The sequence below is a fragment of the Ciconia boyciana genome, chromosome 2, assembly GCF_034638445.1.
Source record: "Ciconia boyciana chromosome 2, ASM3463844v1, whole genome shotgun sequence".
NCBI classification, from domain to species: domain Eukaryota; kingdom Metazoa; phylum Chordata; class Aves; order Ciconiiformes; family Ciconiidae; genus Ciconia; species Ciconia boyciana.
The window spans coordinates 38,337,710-38,357,387 of record NC_132935.1 but is presented as its reverse complement, the minus strand read 5'-3'; the positions used below and the strand labels follow the sequence as shown (position 1 = coordinate 38,357,387).

At 37.7% G+C, this 19,678-nt stretch overlaps 1 protein-coding gene across 1 annotated transcript in view; it reads right to left on the bottom strand.

The window, feature by feature from the left end:
• The window catches only part of ARFGEF1 (ARF guanine nucleotide exchange factor 1), a 98,367-nt gene that overhangs the window by 55,153 nt on the left and 23,536 nt on the right, over positions 1-19,678 (bottom strand). The window contains exons 2-4 of the mRNA XM_072852378.1: positions 10,503-10,533; positions 6,091-6,247; positions 4,871-5,017 (exon numbers count right to left, since the gene is read on the bottom strand). Of these exons, the coding sequence (XP_072708479.1) occupies positions 4,871-5,017; positions 6,091-6,247; positions 10,503-10,533 (335 nt within the window). The remainder of the gene's footprint in view (positions 1-4,870; positions 5,018-6,090; positions 6,248-10,502; positions 10,534-19,678) is intronic.

Below are 19,678 nucleotides of genomic sequence, written 5' to 3'. Positions count from 1 at the left end.
CTCCCCAGCCTTACTCTGTGGCCAAACAGCTACTAGGTCCAGTGCAAGAAGGAAGAAAGGGGAGACAGATGAGTAGAAGACAACCACCTCAGCAACAGTCCCCAGTTAAGCAGGGTTACACAAAATCTCGAACTGCTACGCAGCAATGCACGTCCTTGAGAGGGGGGAACAACAAAAGCTCTGCCTTCCTTCCAGCCATATGCTCTCACTGCTTACTTTGCAACAGGTCTGCGGCATGAGGCCACGTCTGCTATTTTAATGGCAACACATTAATACAACTAAAACCAAAACAGAACAAAACCACCCCACAGGTGCTTTTCTGGTGTTTGGTTTCAGGTTTTTGTTTGTTTGTTTGTTTTAAAAGTTATTTTAGTTGATTCAGAGTATTAAATGCATGCCAGGACAAGGGATGGAGTAGGACAATGTCTGGGAGCAAAGCCTGGACAGAAAAACGCCTCTCTGCAGAGGTCACAACAGCAAGCTACTGCAGTGGCTCTACTGGCTATGGAGTCACAGCATTAGGTTGCTCTTTTCTATCATGGTAAAACCCATGCACACATGGTAAAGATTTGCTGCTCAAGGCTTTGCAGCTGAGTTTCCACTCCTTCTGGTCACACTTAGCTCATCTGTTTTCATCCAATATCTTCAGTGTGAGCTAAGGAGAGATGATTAAAAAAAAAAAAAAAGCCTACTTTACTGTGCTCCTCCCCTTTGCTGTTCTTTAGGCACAAAAGGAAATCTTTGTAAAAACATTGTTAGCACTACCGCATTATACTTCAGGTCCCTCCACAAAAGCTTTCTTTCTCACAAAGCCTGCAAAAATACCAACAGCCATCAAGCTTTCCTTGTCCTGAAACTACTGGCTATCATCCTGACTGTGAGATTGTTTCCTTACGCTTCCCTTCCCGTCCTTCACACCTATTGTTCTGTATTTGAGAAAGAACCTATTGTTCTGTGCCTCTACCTAGTTACTATAAATAAAGCTTATTCATTTTATAAACAACCATCAGATGGGTTTGGGAAAGGAGAAAAATCTTCAGGATCATTTCTTGAGTTACAGATTATCATATCTTTGTATGACACCCATAGTATTTTTTCTTTTAGCCTGAAACATTTGCCTATTTAGTGAATTCCCTATTATGTAAAATGAATGTATTAGAACAGTACAGAAGTACCGTGATTTGTGAGGCAAAACGAATGTAGTTTATAAAGGAAACTAAATTAACATTAATTCTCTACTAAAAACATCTATTTGTACCTGTAAACTTTTCATTCCTCTCACACTGAATATTCTGCAAGAACAGAATGGTTACGGTGAAAGAAAGTAACTACAATCAGGAGAATGACTTAAGAATGCACAAGAGGCAGATACACCTACATACAGACTTGCTAGGCTTCCTAGTTTTCAGCTCAGGGCCATTCTTTTCTTCTTCTCAGCCAACTCTGATCATCTTATCTTTGGAAGATTTATGACACAGTACAGCCATCATCTGATCAGCACAAGCTTACTGTGGGTAAAATACTCATAATTCAGTTGCCTGAGAACTCTCGAGTACTTGAGACAGCACATAAAACACAGTGGCCCTAACCCTTCTCTCTAGCATATTAGCTACTGGAACCACATAATTCCATTTTCTTTGAGAAGGGCTATAGGGTTACTTTTAATAATAAGATTTTTTTAAAAGTCAACTTGAAGTCTGAACATGCACTTAACAAAATAATGTGTTACTATGGACTGACTTTTGGAAAAACGCAGATTTAAGTCCTTAAACCACAAAGCAACAAATACGTCAAATAACCTCCACAGATAAATCATTTTTCAATACAAGTGACACTAAAAAAATAATACAGAATGCAGTAATACAGTTCTGCAAGCAACATTTTCTTTGTGAGCAAGTGGTAAGATTATCTCCTGCTTTTTACCATTCCCAAATTATTCAGTCATTTTTGTTATACATGTACCATAGCTTTAAAACACCTACATTTACCTAACTCAGTTTACCAACTTTGAAGACTTATGGAAATACACTGTAAGGGTATGAAAACTAGAAAAATATAGTGTTTGCTTCCAGCATGCTTTCACAGTCAAGACAGTAATTTAAATCAACAGTGTCATATCCTAGATGCTACACCAGATTTCAGTAATAATGGATCATTTAATCAAATACTAAATGTTAATTAAACTAGTATTTTTTTTCTACTTAACATTATTTTTAAAGAAAAAATAATCCATATTCACAAGCATGTGGTCAGTTACCAGCCCTGAAACACACTGAAGGATTATGACTGTGGAGATTGCAGAAAGAACAGAACTATGTTCCGGTTTCTCCTATGGAAGATAACACAAAGAATATAAATTATGTAAGAATATAAAATTTTATTTAGTTTTATCACTGGAAAGTTAGGTGTTCAAAATGAACTAGAACCTAATATCGAATTAAACGGATACATGTCTTGCAAAACAGAAGTATTTCATGTCCAACTCTGAAAACGTAACCCTTCTCTAAAAAATAAAATTGCAAACTGACAGGACAGAATTTTCAGGTTAAGTAACCAGCCCTAGCCATTAACTTAAGATGAAAGCCTCAAAATACAAAGATTCAGAAATAAAACTTACTGCATCATCATTTCAATTCTCAAATCATTCCATAACCCACAGCTCCTTTTAATCTCAGCAGGAGGAATTAAGCTTTCTATGAGCTTTTTATAGGAAAAAATAACCACGCTACTACATGATATTGTAGATTATTAAGTTACTTAGCATTCCACACTACTGAAACAAAACAGGATACGGAATGGAAGAAGCTTTTTCTAAGGGTGTTCTCAATTTGGAATCTGTTTTCACACAAGTTCTGTTAAAATTCTTTCAAACCTATCATCATTCTCCTTATTCCTCAGAATTAGTTGGCTTTTACAGTCTTCCCATTCTGTAATCCAACAATGAGTTCTCCTCTCTATTTAGTTAGTTTCAAAAGGCACCTTGTGCAAGCAATGTTTGATTGGACTTTCCTTTCTCCATGGACATCGGTCATACTGACAGCGTGACTAGTTGTAAAAACACACATACAGGAGTTGACCTTATGAACAGTCTATTGCACATGGAAGACTCAGAAAGCAGTCACTAAAATAACATTCAACTTCTCAAACTACAGCTATCGAGCACACACAAAAATTTTTCTTTGCCAAACATGAGAAAGTTACACTGTAAAACTATCTAAATAATAACAAATACTTACTATACAGCAGACAAAGGAAAGAAAACACAGATGAGGATAAGCAGTAGATCTCATGTCCCATCCTTCTTCCTCACCCCTATTCTTTCTTTATAGATTTAAAAAAAAAATTTAATATAATTTTTTGACATAATTGTAGTTCTTCAGGAACAAAAAGGCCAGACAGAAATGTAAACAGAACTTCAACTAAAACCTCTGCAGGTGTCAACAGGAACTTTGCACCCCCCACCGCCCCCCCATGCCAATGACTTGGCAGTTTCATTATTCCCCCAAAGGAAGTCAAAAGTCCTGGTCTTTGCTAAGATTATTTCTAATTTTTATGATTTTTATAGTGTCCAGTCTACTGGACAAACATGGAGTCAAAGCCAAAACAGCACTCCCCACTTTCCCAGGTATTCTAACATGGCAATTAGCTAAGTCTAAACAGTCAAAAAATGAAGGCACTAAATGAATTTACACACAATGCATTTTACAATTGTTGAAGAATTTACTTTCTCAACTATCTTCTTGGACAGAAGGAATTTCAGCTCACAGACACCCCCTTTCAAGCGGGAGGTTAACTTTTTAACATCTTGACGAAGGGCTGAGAGGACCGGAATAAGAAAGCATTCAGAGAGACAGTATCACAGTGAGAGGGAGATATAATGGTTTCACCCACTGGAAGTTTCAATCAACAAAAACTTCCCTTCGCAAGATGAAAAATGTCTTAAATGCTTGGGCAAAACAACACGAATCTAGACAACAGCAGCCTAAACCAACATTTGTAACAACTATCTGCTAGAGAAGTGAAGTGTCAAGAAAAAAGAAGATTTGAGCTATGAAAAGCAATAGAACAAACTACCTTATTTGCAGTAAAACAAGTAAACACAATCTGCAAGAAATGTCAACACCTCATGACACATATACACAAGAATACGAGGTAACAAACACTCCATTCCTCATAACTAACTTTAATTGTATTCTTCACTACTGCTTATCATCACAACCATTCAAAGACTACTTTTACAGGAGTAGGGTATGGTATTTCCACTAGGTGGGTAACTTCTATTAGTTGACATAATAATTCCTGTAATAAATACTCATAATTAATGGGTGCAATCCGAAAACTGCTAAGGTTCCCCAGAAACACTTATTTGTACAAACTCCACATGCAATGTTTATATAAGCTATGCAAAGAAACCCTAGACCTCCTTCAAGCAAAAGTCTATTACACAGCAGCACAAAGATACCATGCTAATGCCTGACTGCCAGGTCTAATTGCATTTCATAAAATAATTCCAAAATGGATTTAAAAATCTGCTGCTTAATTACTATCTTCCCCACTGGGAGTGCAGAATTATTTCATAGTAATTCCTCACAATTAGAGAGCTCCACTGATCTGCTGGGAATGAAGTTTCACCCAGTGGTCTGTGCACAAGACTTCAGGTCACAACCATGAATTCACCCAAAATGCAATGGGAGAGAGCAGGGAAAGGAGCATAAAATAGGGAGTTTCCATCTCAAAGAAACAGGATCAAGAAAATATTTTCAAATTACTATTACATTTACAAATTAAACACTTCTGCTTTTGCACTCTGAGGCCATGTGTGTCTTCCTCCTGTCACCACTATAAATACTGGAAGTATTAATCATATTACCTTTATTATTTGTAGCTGAACCCCTTCGTCTGTTTGAGGGCCTTGAAAACAGCCACATATCGTCTCAATAATTCTATCAATTAATTTTTTGCCTGGAGCTGTACTGTCTGGAGCATTCCCTGTCAAGTGCCCATATGCTATAAGTTTCTGGAGAGGAGAAAAAAACCACACATAAATAACAGCTTAAAAAATAAGTCAGCTTTTTTGTTATAATAAATAAATACACTTGATAGCTCTAACTTGGCAGAATAATTAAAACAGTACATTTTACCCCAAGTCTCATAAAACACCAAGGATTTTTTTTTTTTACATGTCCTGAAGATTTATTAAATTTTCACTCAGCAACTACAATACAAAGTTTTTCAGCAAGCTTAACATTAAAGCTTTTGTTCATCAGCTAGCAATGTTTTAAAACAAACAGGATTCTAAAAACTAACTCACATCACACAAGTCTTCATATGCAGTCAGCACACAAATGTTTTTAATACCAGATAAACCAGCTGCAAATGCTTTCTATTTAAGCTACTAGATAGACTTCTGTTTAAGTGTTCTATTATCCCTTTCTCTCCCTAGGTCTTTGATACTTTGAAATGGAATTTATTACAAAATTAACAAAATCCTCTTCCGACCACTTCAGGCATGAGAGTATTTGTAAATCTCCATGGCCCACCTACTTAAAAAATACACAGAGTAGCAAGGCATCATAGTGCGATGGCATGCCAGGCATGCGTGTGCCTGTGAATGTAAATATATTGAGTTCACTGTTGGGCTGCTCAGGAGAAGCGAATGGCTAAATTCCATGCTGTAGAATCTGTTTTGAAAACGTTACAGGAGCCTATAAGTTTAGAGAGCAGACATCTCAAATTGAAAATATTTTACTGCAATTACAAATAGCATAAAATGAATTTGATAATGCTATACTTGCTGTGTTAGTTCAACACAGAGATATACACATGAAAATAGGTAGTTGTACACTAACATAATAAAATTGATCCAAACATGTAACCGTGGCAATGCATATATACACAAATAAACACATACATGCACTACATAATAAATAAGACATACATTCACTTTTTGTGAGAAATATATTCAATTTGGTTGTGTGTGCAATAAAGTAAAATAATACAAAAGCAATGACATTGTTACATACAACTGTACTTCCCCTCCAAACCAACAGAACTTTATAGTTGACAGTTAAAGCTTATCTTCATACAGACCTGTAAACAATCTAAAGATGTACTGACAATCCTGGGGCACTTCGACTGGCATGCCAATTCAAATGGTAGGAAGTATTTGTCCGCTTCAATGAAGCTTGTCTTTGATTTCACAGGTGGAAGAGTGCTTGAACCAGGCTTTGCTTCTCCATGAGGGGGACTAAACAGAATGATTGTATTAGAATGCTGTAAGCGATCAGACAAATAGTTCTCACCACCACAATGTTTATGAATGAGGTAAGATATCAAGAAAATTAACATTAGGAAAGAGTAACTTCTGTGAAGTTAACACAACAGTAATATGGTCTTCTTAACAGCTTTTATACCTCATCTGTCTCCTTTATGGATCAGGCAAATTGACCCATTTGCACACTAAGTAGATACTCAGTGGTCCCTGCCGGTTTGAAGGCATAAAGACTTGTCTCCTCTGAAAATAGGAAAAGACTCCCCTTACTTGGTTGGTGAAGGCAGAGGGGAAGAAGGGAAATCTATTGAGTATCATTTCCACATTAAATAACTTTGAGAGAAGTCTAGTCTGTTACTACTAGAACAGATAAAAATACAGCTTGCAAAAAATTTTAATGACCCTGAAAGTTAAGAACTACGTAACTACTGTATTATGACATGAATTTGGTTCAGTACTTTAGAGAAAGTACATCCATTTTGGAGATCAACTGAAGTATCTGAACTTCAATCCTGGACCTACTCAGGGGAAAAACACACAAACAAACAAAAAAACACCAACAAAAAAACGCTCAAAACTTTGCTCTATCTTTGCTTCAGATGACACCACAAAATTTAAGAGGTCCATGGTTACCAATGTATCTCACTTGGGCAATCTATCTGAAATGACTAACTGTACAAAATTTGAGAAAATCATTAGCTGTTGAAGTCTTATTGCTTACAGCACCTTTAGAAACGGCATGCTCATTAATACTTAGCTAAAAAGGACAATTAAGAATGTGTAATTTTTCACTAATTTGTGTGCATCAATGTAGTTTGCCTTTGACTCAAAGCAAGATGTTCGGATTTTTCATTTCACAGAACAGCTCATCACCTTTATATAAAGCATTCCTGACCCTTTCTGTGCACACATACGTATCTTTACATAAAAGGTAAACTACACTGTCTTACACAGACTTGGTAAGCAGTACAAGAAAAAAAAAGAAAACAACAGCATAACTTCGTATTCTGTAGTGAAGGATTACAAAATTCTTGCAGTAATTCAAATAGATCTTTACAGAACAACTAATTTCAAATCCAAGCCCTATGCATTTGTTGCAAATTAAATCAGATGCTTCAAGGAATGCAGATGGTAGAAAATACACGTTTTTCATGTTGCTGAAGTACAAGAATGAACTGCTAAGACTTTATTATAAATCCAAAGAATGAATGCAGTCCCACACATCATGAAGAAAGCCTTAAACTAACCAATATGATAAATTATCAATTTCAGCTTTTCAAGGAGCAAGATGGATTGTCCTTGAGAAGATGTTTGGCACCACATTCAAACAGCCCTCCTTGTTTAAGCTGCTTAAAAAGGGCACCTAAATTCTAAGTCTTAATAGTGAATAATTAGAGTTAAGATTCTACTTTCTACTAAGTAACTTGTCTTTTGAAGGTTTAAGGATTTATCCCTACTTATTTTTTTCCTGAAGAAGAGCAGAGGTTTATTTATCTGTTGGATGCATAACTTTATTTATTGCCCAATATTGTTTTGCTGGAAACAGAGCTGTTTTGGACAAAACCCAAAGCAGGTAAGTTGCAGAGGAACTACATGTTTCTTCTATGTTCTTAAACCTCTCTGAAATGCCTAAAAAAAGCTTTTCTCTGAGGAATGGAAGGGTGGCATCTCTTGCTGACGTCTTATGACAAGACTGTTCTTCATCTAGTGATTATGTCTATTGAAATCATTAAAATTAGGTTAAAAAAGCACTCCAGAAATAAAACCAGAATTTTTCAGAAACAAGGAGCAAGCCACGATGAGATTCCAAAAATGAAGAATCCATGCCACAGCAAGCAACTGCAGAAGCCTGAAGCTTCTCTTAATTGAAAGCTATTAAAAAATGCCCAAAATAATAAATACAGAAGATGATGCTCCATTTGTCTCTGGAAAGATCACTCAAAAAGCTCATCACCTTGCTGATGATGGAAGGGAAGGGGATAGCAGGGAGAGCGGAGAAGAGAAACCCAAAAGGTCTTTTCTTCTTAATGTCAGTGAAGAAATTACTTCAGCTGGTTTTTTTTTTTCCCAGCAGACTGTGAAACCAGAAACTGTCCCTAACAAAACTTTCTTCCACCAAGGGATCTACCAAGCACGAGAATTATGAAATATGCTGATATTTACGTATCAGCCATAGAAACAGGCTAAGGTATGTATCAAACAAAGAATTTCAAAAATAATTTTGGCAGCATTTGCTGTATAATGGTTACATAAATCAGCCTGTCCTTTTCTATTCCATTCCCCTCCGCCCCACTACCAAACATCAGTTCTGTTTAAAAACTGAACAAACAACAAAACAAAAGAAGCAGTTTTCCATGCAAAATTTCTGGGAGGTGGAAATGATCTATTGTTCAATGCATTCTAGGTTAACTGTGAGATCAGTTTCCTTGAACAGGGACTGGAAAAATTTAAAGAATTATTATTATAAGTCCCTTGTTAGGATATTCAAATCTCAATTACAGAAATAAGAAGCTGAAAATAATTTGATAAACTAAGAGGTTTCTCTATTCTAAGGCCTAGAAAAACAGTATTTTCTACTGCATCTAAAAAATTTGACTCTACAGTAAGAATAGGGCAAATCCATTCACAGTTTCCAAGACCAGCAATGCCTTCATAGCAGCAAAAGGCTACTGTCAAAGACAGAACTGAAGAAATCAAAATCTATTTAGAAAATGTACACAGGCAGGTAAGACATGCACGTTATGCCCCAAAAAAATCACAACTTCAGATATTAACAGGACAGAATTTAAGCACCCAAAGTTCAGAAACGGCTGAACCATGCTTGTATAAATCAGTGCTCTCATTAGTTTTAGCATGGTATTTAACTACAGGATCAGATATTACTTTTCCTTATTCAGTGCCCAGCACAAATATCCCTCACTGCATATTTAACGTTAAGCATTTTTTTCTTATGAAGCTTCACAATGTGGACTTCTGCTTTTTTTATACTACTCTAAGTAAAACCCGTTATAAAACCACATTATTACTTTGTCTGAGACTGTCTTGTGGTGCTTGGTGCAACATTTTCTGAACACCACACAAATACTAAATTTATTTTTACAACCTTACTATGAGCTGATGGTATTGACTTTATTTTGCTGGTGGAAACTGAAGCACAGTGACTCAGTCAGCTGCATCCACTAATTTTTATGTGCCCAATTTGATAAGCTGCAAGACTAAATTGTTCAGCATATTTGATATTGTCCTTCACATCTTCTGAAACAAAGATGGCTTCCTTTCCAGCTAGAAGTGCTTACATTTTCCAAACCAAAACTTGTAGATTTCACCTCAAACACCCAGGAGACCAAACAAAAACCATTAGCAGGCAATTTTGACAGCTGTGGTTTAAATGATTTGCCTAAACCAGAAATTCAGTTACAGGGCAGAACACAGGTCCCCAAGCAGCACTCATGTGCTTAAGCCATAAGAGCACTTTCACCATCAGTTTCACCCACTGATCGGATTCTTTCAACAAGTGGTATAAACAGTCTTCACCATGCAGCCCTGACTCATGGTTAGCAATGTACACTGAATGAGGAAGAAGATCCTGTGGAACATGTAATTAAATACTAATAATGGATTCCACAGTTTACCAATACTTAAAGATGTACTTGTTGATAGTGGAAGAGTCAATGTCAATTTTGGCTTCTACCTTCACTTGCAGAGGAACTGCTTCCAGAAATCTACACCTATTCCCTAACAAGGTCCTTTCCAGACACTACCTTTTCAAATTACACTGGTTTTCTCTACCTGTTCCCACTTCCTCACCCCAACCTCCTCCCCTTCCTCGCTCACAGTTCAAGCCTTTTATTTGCATTCCAGGCTCTTCTGCCTCCTCTGAACCCACTTCAAGAGCCTTTTAAGCTCAGGCCCCTCCACCAATACTTTCTTTCTGTGCCACCCACAAAGACCTTTTCTAATCTTGATCCCCATTCCTACCCTCCCTGGCCAGACAGTATCAGCCTGCTCCCTCTAAGCTATCTTTTGCATCTACTCCCAGGCCCCATGCCTTGCACCCTAACAGCCAGTCAGAGAACGAGCACTTTTAGCACATTTCCAGATACCACCAACCTTACAAAATACATTGAAAATGCTTTTCAGAGAGAGCCCGTATTCCCAATGCAAAATAAGTATGGTACACATTTTAAGAAGTTAAAAGCACTATCACTCAATACGATGAACTATCACATACCTTTGCTTTTCTGTTTCAGCCTTTATTTCCTCTGTAAAATGAAACAAAGGCATAGTTATGGAAATGGTATCAAAACCACAAATATAAAATTAAATAACTGAAAATGATTGGAAAGCAAACCTATAGCAAAACTAGCAAACATTTGAAACCAGGAATAGTTTAAAACAGAAAATACATGTTTATAAGCACTTTCATAAGAGCTTTTACTCTTCACCTGCACTGGTTGCAAACTATATCAAAATTACGTTATGAATCTATATTCACAACTTAATACTTGAATTTGCATCCAGTCATGTCAGCTAAACACCACATCCCTAGAATGTTTCCGGCAAGACATTGGCAAGCTCTTTTCACAGCTCACGTACATAGAAATAACAAGGAAAACGCAAGCATTTGTAAAACTATTAATCTATCAATAAAGGATATACTGCTTGTTAAATGTGGATTATACAGAAAAACAATAAAGAAACCAGCATTGCTGATTCTTACATGAAACCTTGATGACTAATAATTATCTTTGGTTTTAAACAGTGTTAGACACCACAGTAATGACTAGAGGAGAGGAAAAAAGTCTGTAGCACCTCTATTTCATACTATTTTAAAATATATTAAAAACAGAAGGACTGATAGTTTAATGCTGTTGACAAGACATTCTAAGTAATTTTTTACAATACATTTTAAGAGTAATTTTAAAGTACTGAAACTAATTTTAGGAAACATCTTCAATTTCAAGAGTACTTTTGTTTGTATTCTCTAGTTATTTAGCACACTTACATCATAGGAAATCCCATAAAGACTAGGATTTCCAATGTTGTAGGAATACATTCTTGAAATAAAATGTACAGGATCAAGTATGAATATATATACATGTTTTAAGAAATCACCTCAGGAAATCCATTCTAATGTCAAATCCTGCTCAAACATGCAAAGCCACAATCAACTAAAACCAACACTTTACTTGGATTGTTGTGCATAAGCTTTAAACTAGTGGCATGGATTGATTCTGACAAAAAAAAGAATTTAATATTTCTAACTAAGCCCCCACGAAGCAAAAGCACACTTAGTCTGTGTCTTTAGCGTTTCACACAGTCATTTCAAACCCCTCATTTAGCATTTCACACAGTCATACTGATTCACTTACACAACACAGGTTCCCAAGTTTGATATTTTATCACAAATCACTAGTATCAAATATGTTTAGTAATAAACATTTCTTGCTCAACATGAAGAAAAATGAACATAAGGAGTGCATGTCAAACTAAAATCTAAGTCTTATTTCTGATATGACTGATGCTCCTGTTTACCGCCAGTAAAACCCAGAGGTTAGCAGGTCAGTGGTTCATCCAAAAACAGCTAGTCCAAAGTGGTTCAAATCTGTGTTATCCAGGACTAGCTAAAACATGAAAATAATACCATATCCCAGATATTTAATACTCCTCAATAAGTAACAATAACAACAACAAGAAGTCTTATAGTCAGCAGTGTTTCAGGAAAGCCTTCCTACCAGGTTATGATGCTTGATCCATTTACTCGCTTGAAGACAAATTCCTGACCAACAGGAAGGAAAAGAAACTCTCTTCCTCCCTTCCAGCACCTTCATACCCTTCATTATTTTACCTCCCACCTTAGCATTCACACACAGGAACTCGCCTCCCTGAGATGTTCTGAAGTCTGTCCAACAAACAACATTACCAACCAACAGATACAACTGCAGAATGGCTTCTGAGTTCAAAGTTTCTAACTAAAGCAACCAAACTGAGCAGATTCTCACCCAATACCCAACTACTTTGAACACAGAATGAAACACAGTAGACTACAGAAACTAAGGGAGTCCTAATGCTCTACTCAGAGAGTAATCCCATTAATAATGGCAATGAAATGTTAACAAATTTTGCCTGTAAAATTACACAAGGTGTTAAAGTATCTCCAAAAAGGTGGGGGCCAGATACTCAACACGAAAGTAGAAATCATCTCTTACTGAACTTGAATTAGTTTGAGTGACTCCTTTAAATGCTCTTTTTTTAGATATTAAATTTCTGATTAAAATGATTAACACACAAATTCAGAAACCGCTTAGTTATAAAACTGGAACTTAAGTCATGCTAACAACCATTTGTTTTATATTTAAATTATAATTCAAGATTATAACCCATTTTATGGTATTTGATATGACAAAATATGATATTTCAATTCAAGATAAAACAGTAATTGTCAACTTGTTATAACACAAATTTCAGTTTACAATTTTATCAGATTTTAATAACCTGAAAGGAACACAATAGTTTATTTAACGGTTTTACTTAAGGTCACTTAGGTACAGGATTTAACTACTCTATTGACAACACAAAGATTTGTGCATTTACAAGTTATTTTATACTTTGGCTAGGAGAAAGAAAAGAACAACAAACAAATCTAGAAAAAGAATTATTTCAGACTATTGCTATGAATAAAGCAACAGAATGCGAAGCTCCACTTCATATTCAATTCTGGTTGCCCTTCTCAGCCTGCACCACGCCACTGGAATGCTAACTCCCTGAGGCTAACTACTCCCCCTTAGGGAAGGTGCAAATTATAGTGGAACTTGTTCATTGTTCAGAACAGAAACAGTTGTGAGTACTGAATTAGTGTGAAAATTGCTTAAGGAAGTACAAGTAAGGCGGTTCTCAGCTCCCCACCCTCTCCCTTTCTCCATGAACAACAGTATTTTTCCAGTAAAAGACAGCACGTGTCCTAAGTGCAAATATTCTTTAAGTACTGCAAATATGCACTACTTAAAGCAGATGTGACAGTAGGTGAGCGTTCAGACACCCTAATCACTTTACAGGATCCAAAACAGTGGTTAAACTGTATGCCTAAGCAGATTTCTTGAGCTGAAAGCACTGCACGAACAAAGACAGTCCGTAGCAAACAGACAAACATAAAATAACATTCAGGAAAAGAAAGATCAGAAACGGTGGTTCTGCTTTGCACTAACTGGTTTTATTCCTGAACTAAAAGAATGTATCAAACCCAGCTAGTTGTCATCCTGATGCTACATCAGATTATCTCTGAATTTATTCTCTGCTTTGTAAACTATAGCAGTACCTGCAAAGATTACAAAAATAATTAAAAAAAAAAAAAATCTAATCAGAGCTGCTTAGAGCCCTCATTGTGCTGCTGATATTCTAACAAATTATCACTATTCTTTCTTAAAATACTACAAGAGATTGTCTTCAGAATAGGTCACAACAATTCATAACAGAAAATGGAAATTTTTGTAATTGAAGGAAGTATACTACAATTAAAAGGCAAAAGCTTATGCAAGTGTCACTAATTAAATGTTACTACCATTTTGAGCAGCACCACATCAGTCTATTAATGTGAAAGTATGGATTTTATACCCTTTGTTAAATAAAAAGAAAGGTTCTTATAGTAACTGACAATATTTTAGGAGACTAAAATATTTTAAATGGCAGATAAGCACATGGTATGATACCATTACTATGAATGAGGTAGACAGCAAACTTTACTTTTACCCTTGAGAACAGAGAAAACCTATTTTCCTTTACTGTCTGATTGCTCCCTCTGCTCTCCAAACCAAAACACAAGTTAATCACGGTATAATTGCATCATCATGTAACAACCATATCCAGTAGGAAGCACAGAAAAATTCAATTATCAGAAAAACAGATTATAACAAAGGTAACTAACAATTCTCACGCTAGATTAGTAATCTGTTAATGACAGATGAACCAAAACACTGATTGATACATTATCTTATATAGGAAAAAGCAATCCCTGCAAAACTAAAGATTAGCTACAAAAGGGAGATGAAGCTAGGCTTCAAATCATACAGCTGCCTCCTTGTTTTGCTCTCTCCCTCTCCAAAACACACACCCAAAACCACAAAGGAGAGGATCCAAGAGCTGGAAAAGCTTATTTTCTCACCATCACCATTCATTTTGGGAAGGAAGAGTAAGAGAGGATGCAAGATGCTGGGAACAGGGCAAGAAGACTACAGAAAAGGACTACAGCTTCCAGAGTCTTTCTCTGCATTATCTGGGATGTAAACACAGAATTACTGTGTAAAATAGCTCAGATAATTCTACGGCACTGAAAGGATGATGTCTCAACTGTTTCACAAAGCAGTTGTATTGGGTTTGCGTGGCAAGGTTTTGGTATCAGGGGGGCTACAGGGGTGGCTCCTGTGAGAAGCTGCTAGAAGCTTCTCCCATGTCCAAGACGGACCCGCTGCTGGCCAAGGCCGAGCCAATCGGTGACAGTGGTAGTGCCTCTGGGATAACGTATTTAAGAAGGGGGAAAAAAACCTGCGCAATAGAAACTGCAGACAGAGAGAGGAGTGAGAATACGTGAGAGAAACAACCCTGCAGACACCAAGGTCTGTGAAGGAGAGGGAGGAGGTGGTCCAGGCGCCAGAGCAGAGATTCCCCTGCAGCCTGTGGTGAAGGCCATGGTGAGGCAGGCTGTCCCCCTGCAGCCCATGGAGGTCCACGGTGGAGCAGATATCCACCTGCAGCCCACGGAGGACCCCATGCTGCAGCAGGTGGATGCCTGAAGGAGACTGTGACCCCGTGGGAAGCCCATGCTGGAGCAGACGCCTGGCAGGACCTGCGGCCCCGTGGAGAGAGGAGCTCACGCTGGAGCAGGTTTGCTTGCAGGACTTGTGACCCCACGGGGGACCCACGCTGGAGCAGTCTGTTCCTGAAGGACTGCACCCCATGGAAGGGACCCCCCACACTGGAGCACTGCAGCACTGAAGGGACCCCCCACACTGGAGCACTGGAGTCCGTGAAGAACTGCAGCCCGTGGGAAGGACTCACACTGGAGAAGTTCGTGGAGGACTCTCCCATGGAGGGACCCCATGCTGGAGCAGGGGAAGAGTGTGAGGAGTCCTCCCCCGAGGAGGAAGGAGCGGCAGAGACGTGTCATGAACTGACCGCAACCCCCACTCCTTGTCCCCCTGCGCCGCTGAGGAGGAGGAGGCAGAGAACTCGGGAGTAAAGTTGAGCCTGGGAAGAAAGGAGGGGTGGGGAGAAGGTGTTTTAAGATTTAGTTTTTATTTTCTCATTACCTTACTCTGATTTGATTAGTAATAAATTAAACTACTTTCCCCAAGTTGAGCCTGTTTTGCCTGTGACAATAACTGGTGAGTGATCTCTCCTTGCCCTTATCTCAACCATGAGACTTTTGTTATATTTTCTCTCCCCTGTCCAGCTGAGGAAGGGAGTGATAGAGCAGCTTTGGTGGGCACCTGGCATCCAGCGAGGGTCAACCCACCACAGCAGGTAAAATGAGTCACGTACAGTAGTTTCAACATAATTTTCCATTTCACCTACACTTGTACAGACCATCATTATTTCAAAGAAATCTCCTAATTTTTTCCAAGTCTAAGACCTTTGTTATACAGATGTACTGGTTTTGGCTGGGATAGAGTTAATTTTCTTCATAGTAGTTTGTATGGCGCTGTGTTTTAGATTTGTGCTGGAAACAGTGTTGACAATACAGGGATGTTTTAGTTACTGCTGAGCAGTGCTCACACAGAGTCAAGGCCTTTTCTGCTTCTCACCCCACCCCACCAGCGAGTAGGCTGGGGGTGCACAAGAAGTCGGGAGGGGACACGGCTGGGACAGCTGACCCAAGGGCTATTCCATACCATATGACGTGAAGCTCAGCATATAAAGCTGGGGAGGAGAAGAGGGGAGTTTACCTGCTGTTGCTTGGGGACTGGCTGGGCATCAGTTGCCTGGTGGTGAGCTATTGCTTTTTTTGCATCACTTCTGTTTCTTGGTTTTGTTTTCCTTTATTCTTGCCTTCCACCCCCCCCTTTTTTTTTCTTATTAAGCTGTCTTTATCTCAACCCAAAATTTTCTCACTTTTACCCTTCCAATTCTCTCCCCCATACCAGCCACTGAGTGGCTGCGTGGGGCTTAGCTGCTGGCTGGAGGTAAACCACCACAACAGGCATCCATAATTCCATTCTTACCTCTCCAACTTTAATTCACTATTTCAGCATGCCATTTGAACACTTTTCCTTACCCTCTTCAGACTGCTCATGGTTTCTACGATGAAAAAACCAAACTAGTTTCTAGTTTTCTTTTTCTCCCTTTAAGACCTAATAACCAGCTAATCTCATTTGCAACTATAAATTCAACAACTCTCTCTGTAATGACAATGCCTAAGCACCAAGGTCAAAATGGGCTAAGTAGGTCAAACAGGTGCTGTGGACAATACTGTCTTAACTGGTCTTTAATGCTGATCAAACTCCAACTTAGAACTAATTCACTGTTTGCCCTGCTAATCCGATTCGAAGGATGATTTAAACCTTAACTACACTGAAGGGTGTCTCTAATTCCCATTTGAAATTTTTTTATGACTGGATTATTCCTTTGGTTCCTATGCCAACATCCCTCTACATCTGAAACAGACCCTCTCCTCTAGGTTATCTTTAGGTAATATTTCCTTCTGCTTATCTAAATATGCCATAATATCATGTAAAGTATAAATGTTCTATGGTTACACTTTGGCAGAAGTCAAGGATAATATTCTCATCAAGTAAGGGATAACTAAATGGTTACCTTCGGAATGGTATACAGAGCTAAGTTCTAGGGTATCAGCTCAACATCAAGTTGTACATTAGATTACAGGGAAAAGAATTCTTATGGAACTTGCTAACAGGAACAGGGCAAACTATTTACCATAAAATGGAAAAATACTTTACAAGTTCATTACAAAGTATGATGTTAGGAAAACCCCATACACTTAAAAGCATTTAATACATATCACATTATATTTTTCTGTTCTTGCATCAGAATTGTATTCAAAAACAAGAGCATATTACATTCCCACAATACTGTAATTCCAAACAACTGATGTTGTCTGCCAGAGAAGCACCGGCATAAGTCTCAATTTTACAAGGATCTGCACATCCAAAGACTAATAATCAGTGTAAACATAAAAGTTCCTTTATCTAACTGAAAGTAAATCTATTGGAACAGAAAACATCCTGCATTTTCACTGGGGAAAAAACCCATTACCTCATAAAAATTATATCCAAAATGTATATGCCTGTTCCTCTGCTCACTGGGGGAGAGGCAGAAGCAGCTACTCTTCCACTTCGTATTGAAAAAAAAATTGGGTTTTCCAACTCTTCTTAATGCCAAAAATGTATGCAGATGACTAAAAATCATAACTATATTACAACTCAAAAAAAAAAAAAAGGTGTATTAAATATCTAATGAATTCAAGACAGTAAGCAGTGGCATTTTAAAGAACTGTAACCATCCCAGCTAATCAGAAGGTAGAACCAGCCAAAGCAGCACAGGCTGCAATACTCCAAGGAAACAAGTCAATGTTTGGAGCTTGCATTACTTATACCATAGAAGACCACCGTGAGAAGGAAGCAATTTGAATTCAATTCTTTCAAGTCAAAGCAGGTGGATGAGATCCAACGAACATGCAGCGAAGAAGAACTTAAATTATATCGATAGCTATATTAAAAAAAAAAAGTGAAACCCTATTAGAACATTAAAAGCTTTGCTTGAATTGACTTGGCTTGCTTCCTTCCATCCAAGTATTCTAGTGATTGTCTCTAATATCATACAAAATATTGTGGAAACCAAGGGATTAAAAAACCCCAAATTTTTCATCGTTAACAATATTGAAACTGTACTTCTCCATGTCAAGGTATACAGAAACCCTCAAAGACCTAGCAGTCTAAAGGTACTTGTCAATTTAAAACTGTAAGATAAAGTTAGCCGGACTGTAAGTAATATAAAACTAGAAATTCAATATTTATTTGAAGAGAACTTTAATTAACTATATCCCCAGCTGTGTAATAAGATTATTACATATATGGTGATAGTTTAACTAAAAAAATTTACCAAGTTTGAACTCAGCAGTAAAGCCATATAAACATGACGGGAATAAAAAACACCCCGAAAAAATCTCTCCCTCAAAGAGATAAAATTCCAAGCAGATCATGCTGAGTAAGTTTCCCCCCAAAAGTGGTTATTAGAATATATTTATAAACAAATATCCCAAACTTGTTTCTTTTCTTGCTATCTGCTATCTGTTAGCTTCAAGCAGTGTCAAAAAGTCTCTTGCCTATTCAGCTAAGGTAAATTAGTATTAACACCCAAAAGTCAGTAACAGACTTCAGAAAAAAGCCTAAAATAATCAGGTCTAAGAGTCCAAACAACAAACTGGAGAAACACACAGCCATTTTCAACTCAAGGTCCACTGCATGCAGACAGTGATGATCCAGAGATGATCTCTGTGGGCAACTTCTGCCAAGTCAGTACGTGTAAGAAAAACCAGCAAGTTTATGTAAAAATACATGCTGCAAATTTGGCACTTGCTCTTACCTAAACATTGTTTCTAATATCTAAACCCCCTACAGGTCTTTGCAAAGCTGAGGATTTGCTAAGGGACAGTGTCAAGCACACACACTGCATAGAAATTTTTCTCCAGGCTTTCAGCTGACCACTCTTCTTGCTGTCACAGAGCCTCTGCCTCACTACTTCCAAACTCTGAACTACTCCAGTTTCAAAACGTTTTCTTGTGCTGAAGATGTATGGAGAAGAGTAACTAGCAAACTTAAGATTATGGTACTTTCCTCTCCCATTTATTTTTAAACTGTAGCAATGTAATTAACTTTCAGCAACTTTTAATACATCTATCTTCAATGTTAAACTCTATCAGTGTATGTAAATAGCAAACAGACAAAAAACCCGAAAGCTTTATAAGAAGCCTCACTGGGATCTCAAATTACCACAAAATAATTAAACAGGTTAGTACAATACTGTTTTCCCCCTAGATTATCAAATCAGGTTGACTTGCCTAGAACTGGTAATAATGTATGCAAATTCATTATAGGAAGACAGTACTGAAATGATCAGTATTTTAGGTAGCCTGCAGAAGAAAACACTCACTATGAAAGCTGAAATTGTTCCTTAAATGGAATTTCCAAGATGCATATCATAGCACTGTGTCTCCCTGTAAATCCTATAAACAGCTTTCTCCATCATACCTTCTAGGATGCACAGAGATTTCTCCCTTCCCTCAAATCCTCCTGAACACAGTGACTGTAAGATGGACAAAAAATCCTATTTGTGGGAGTCCAAGAAGAGGCCAATAGCAGCACTGGGCCTTTAGGGGTGCAGTTTTTGTTCTTTGCT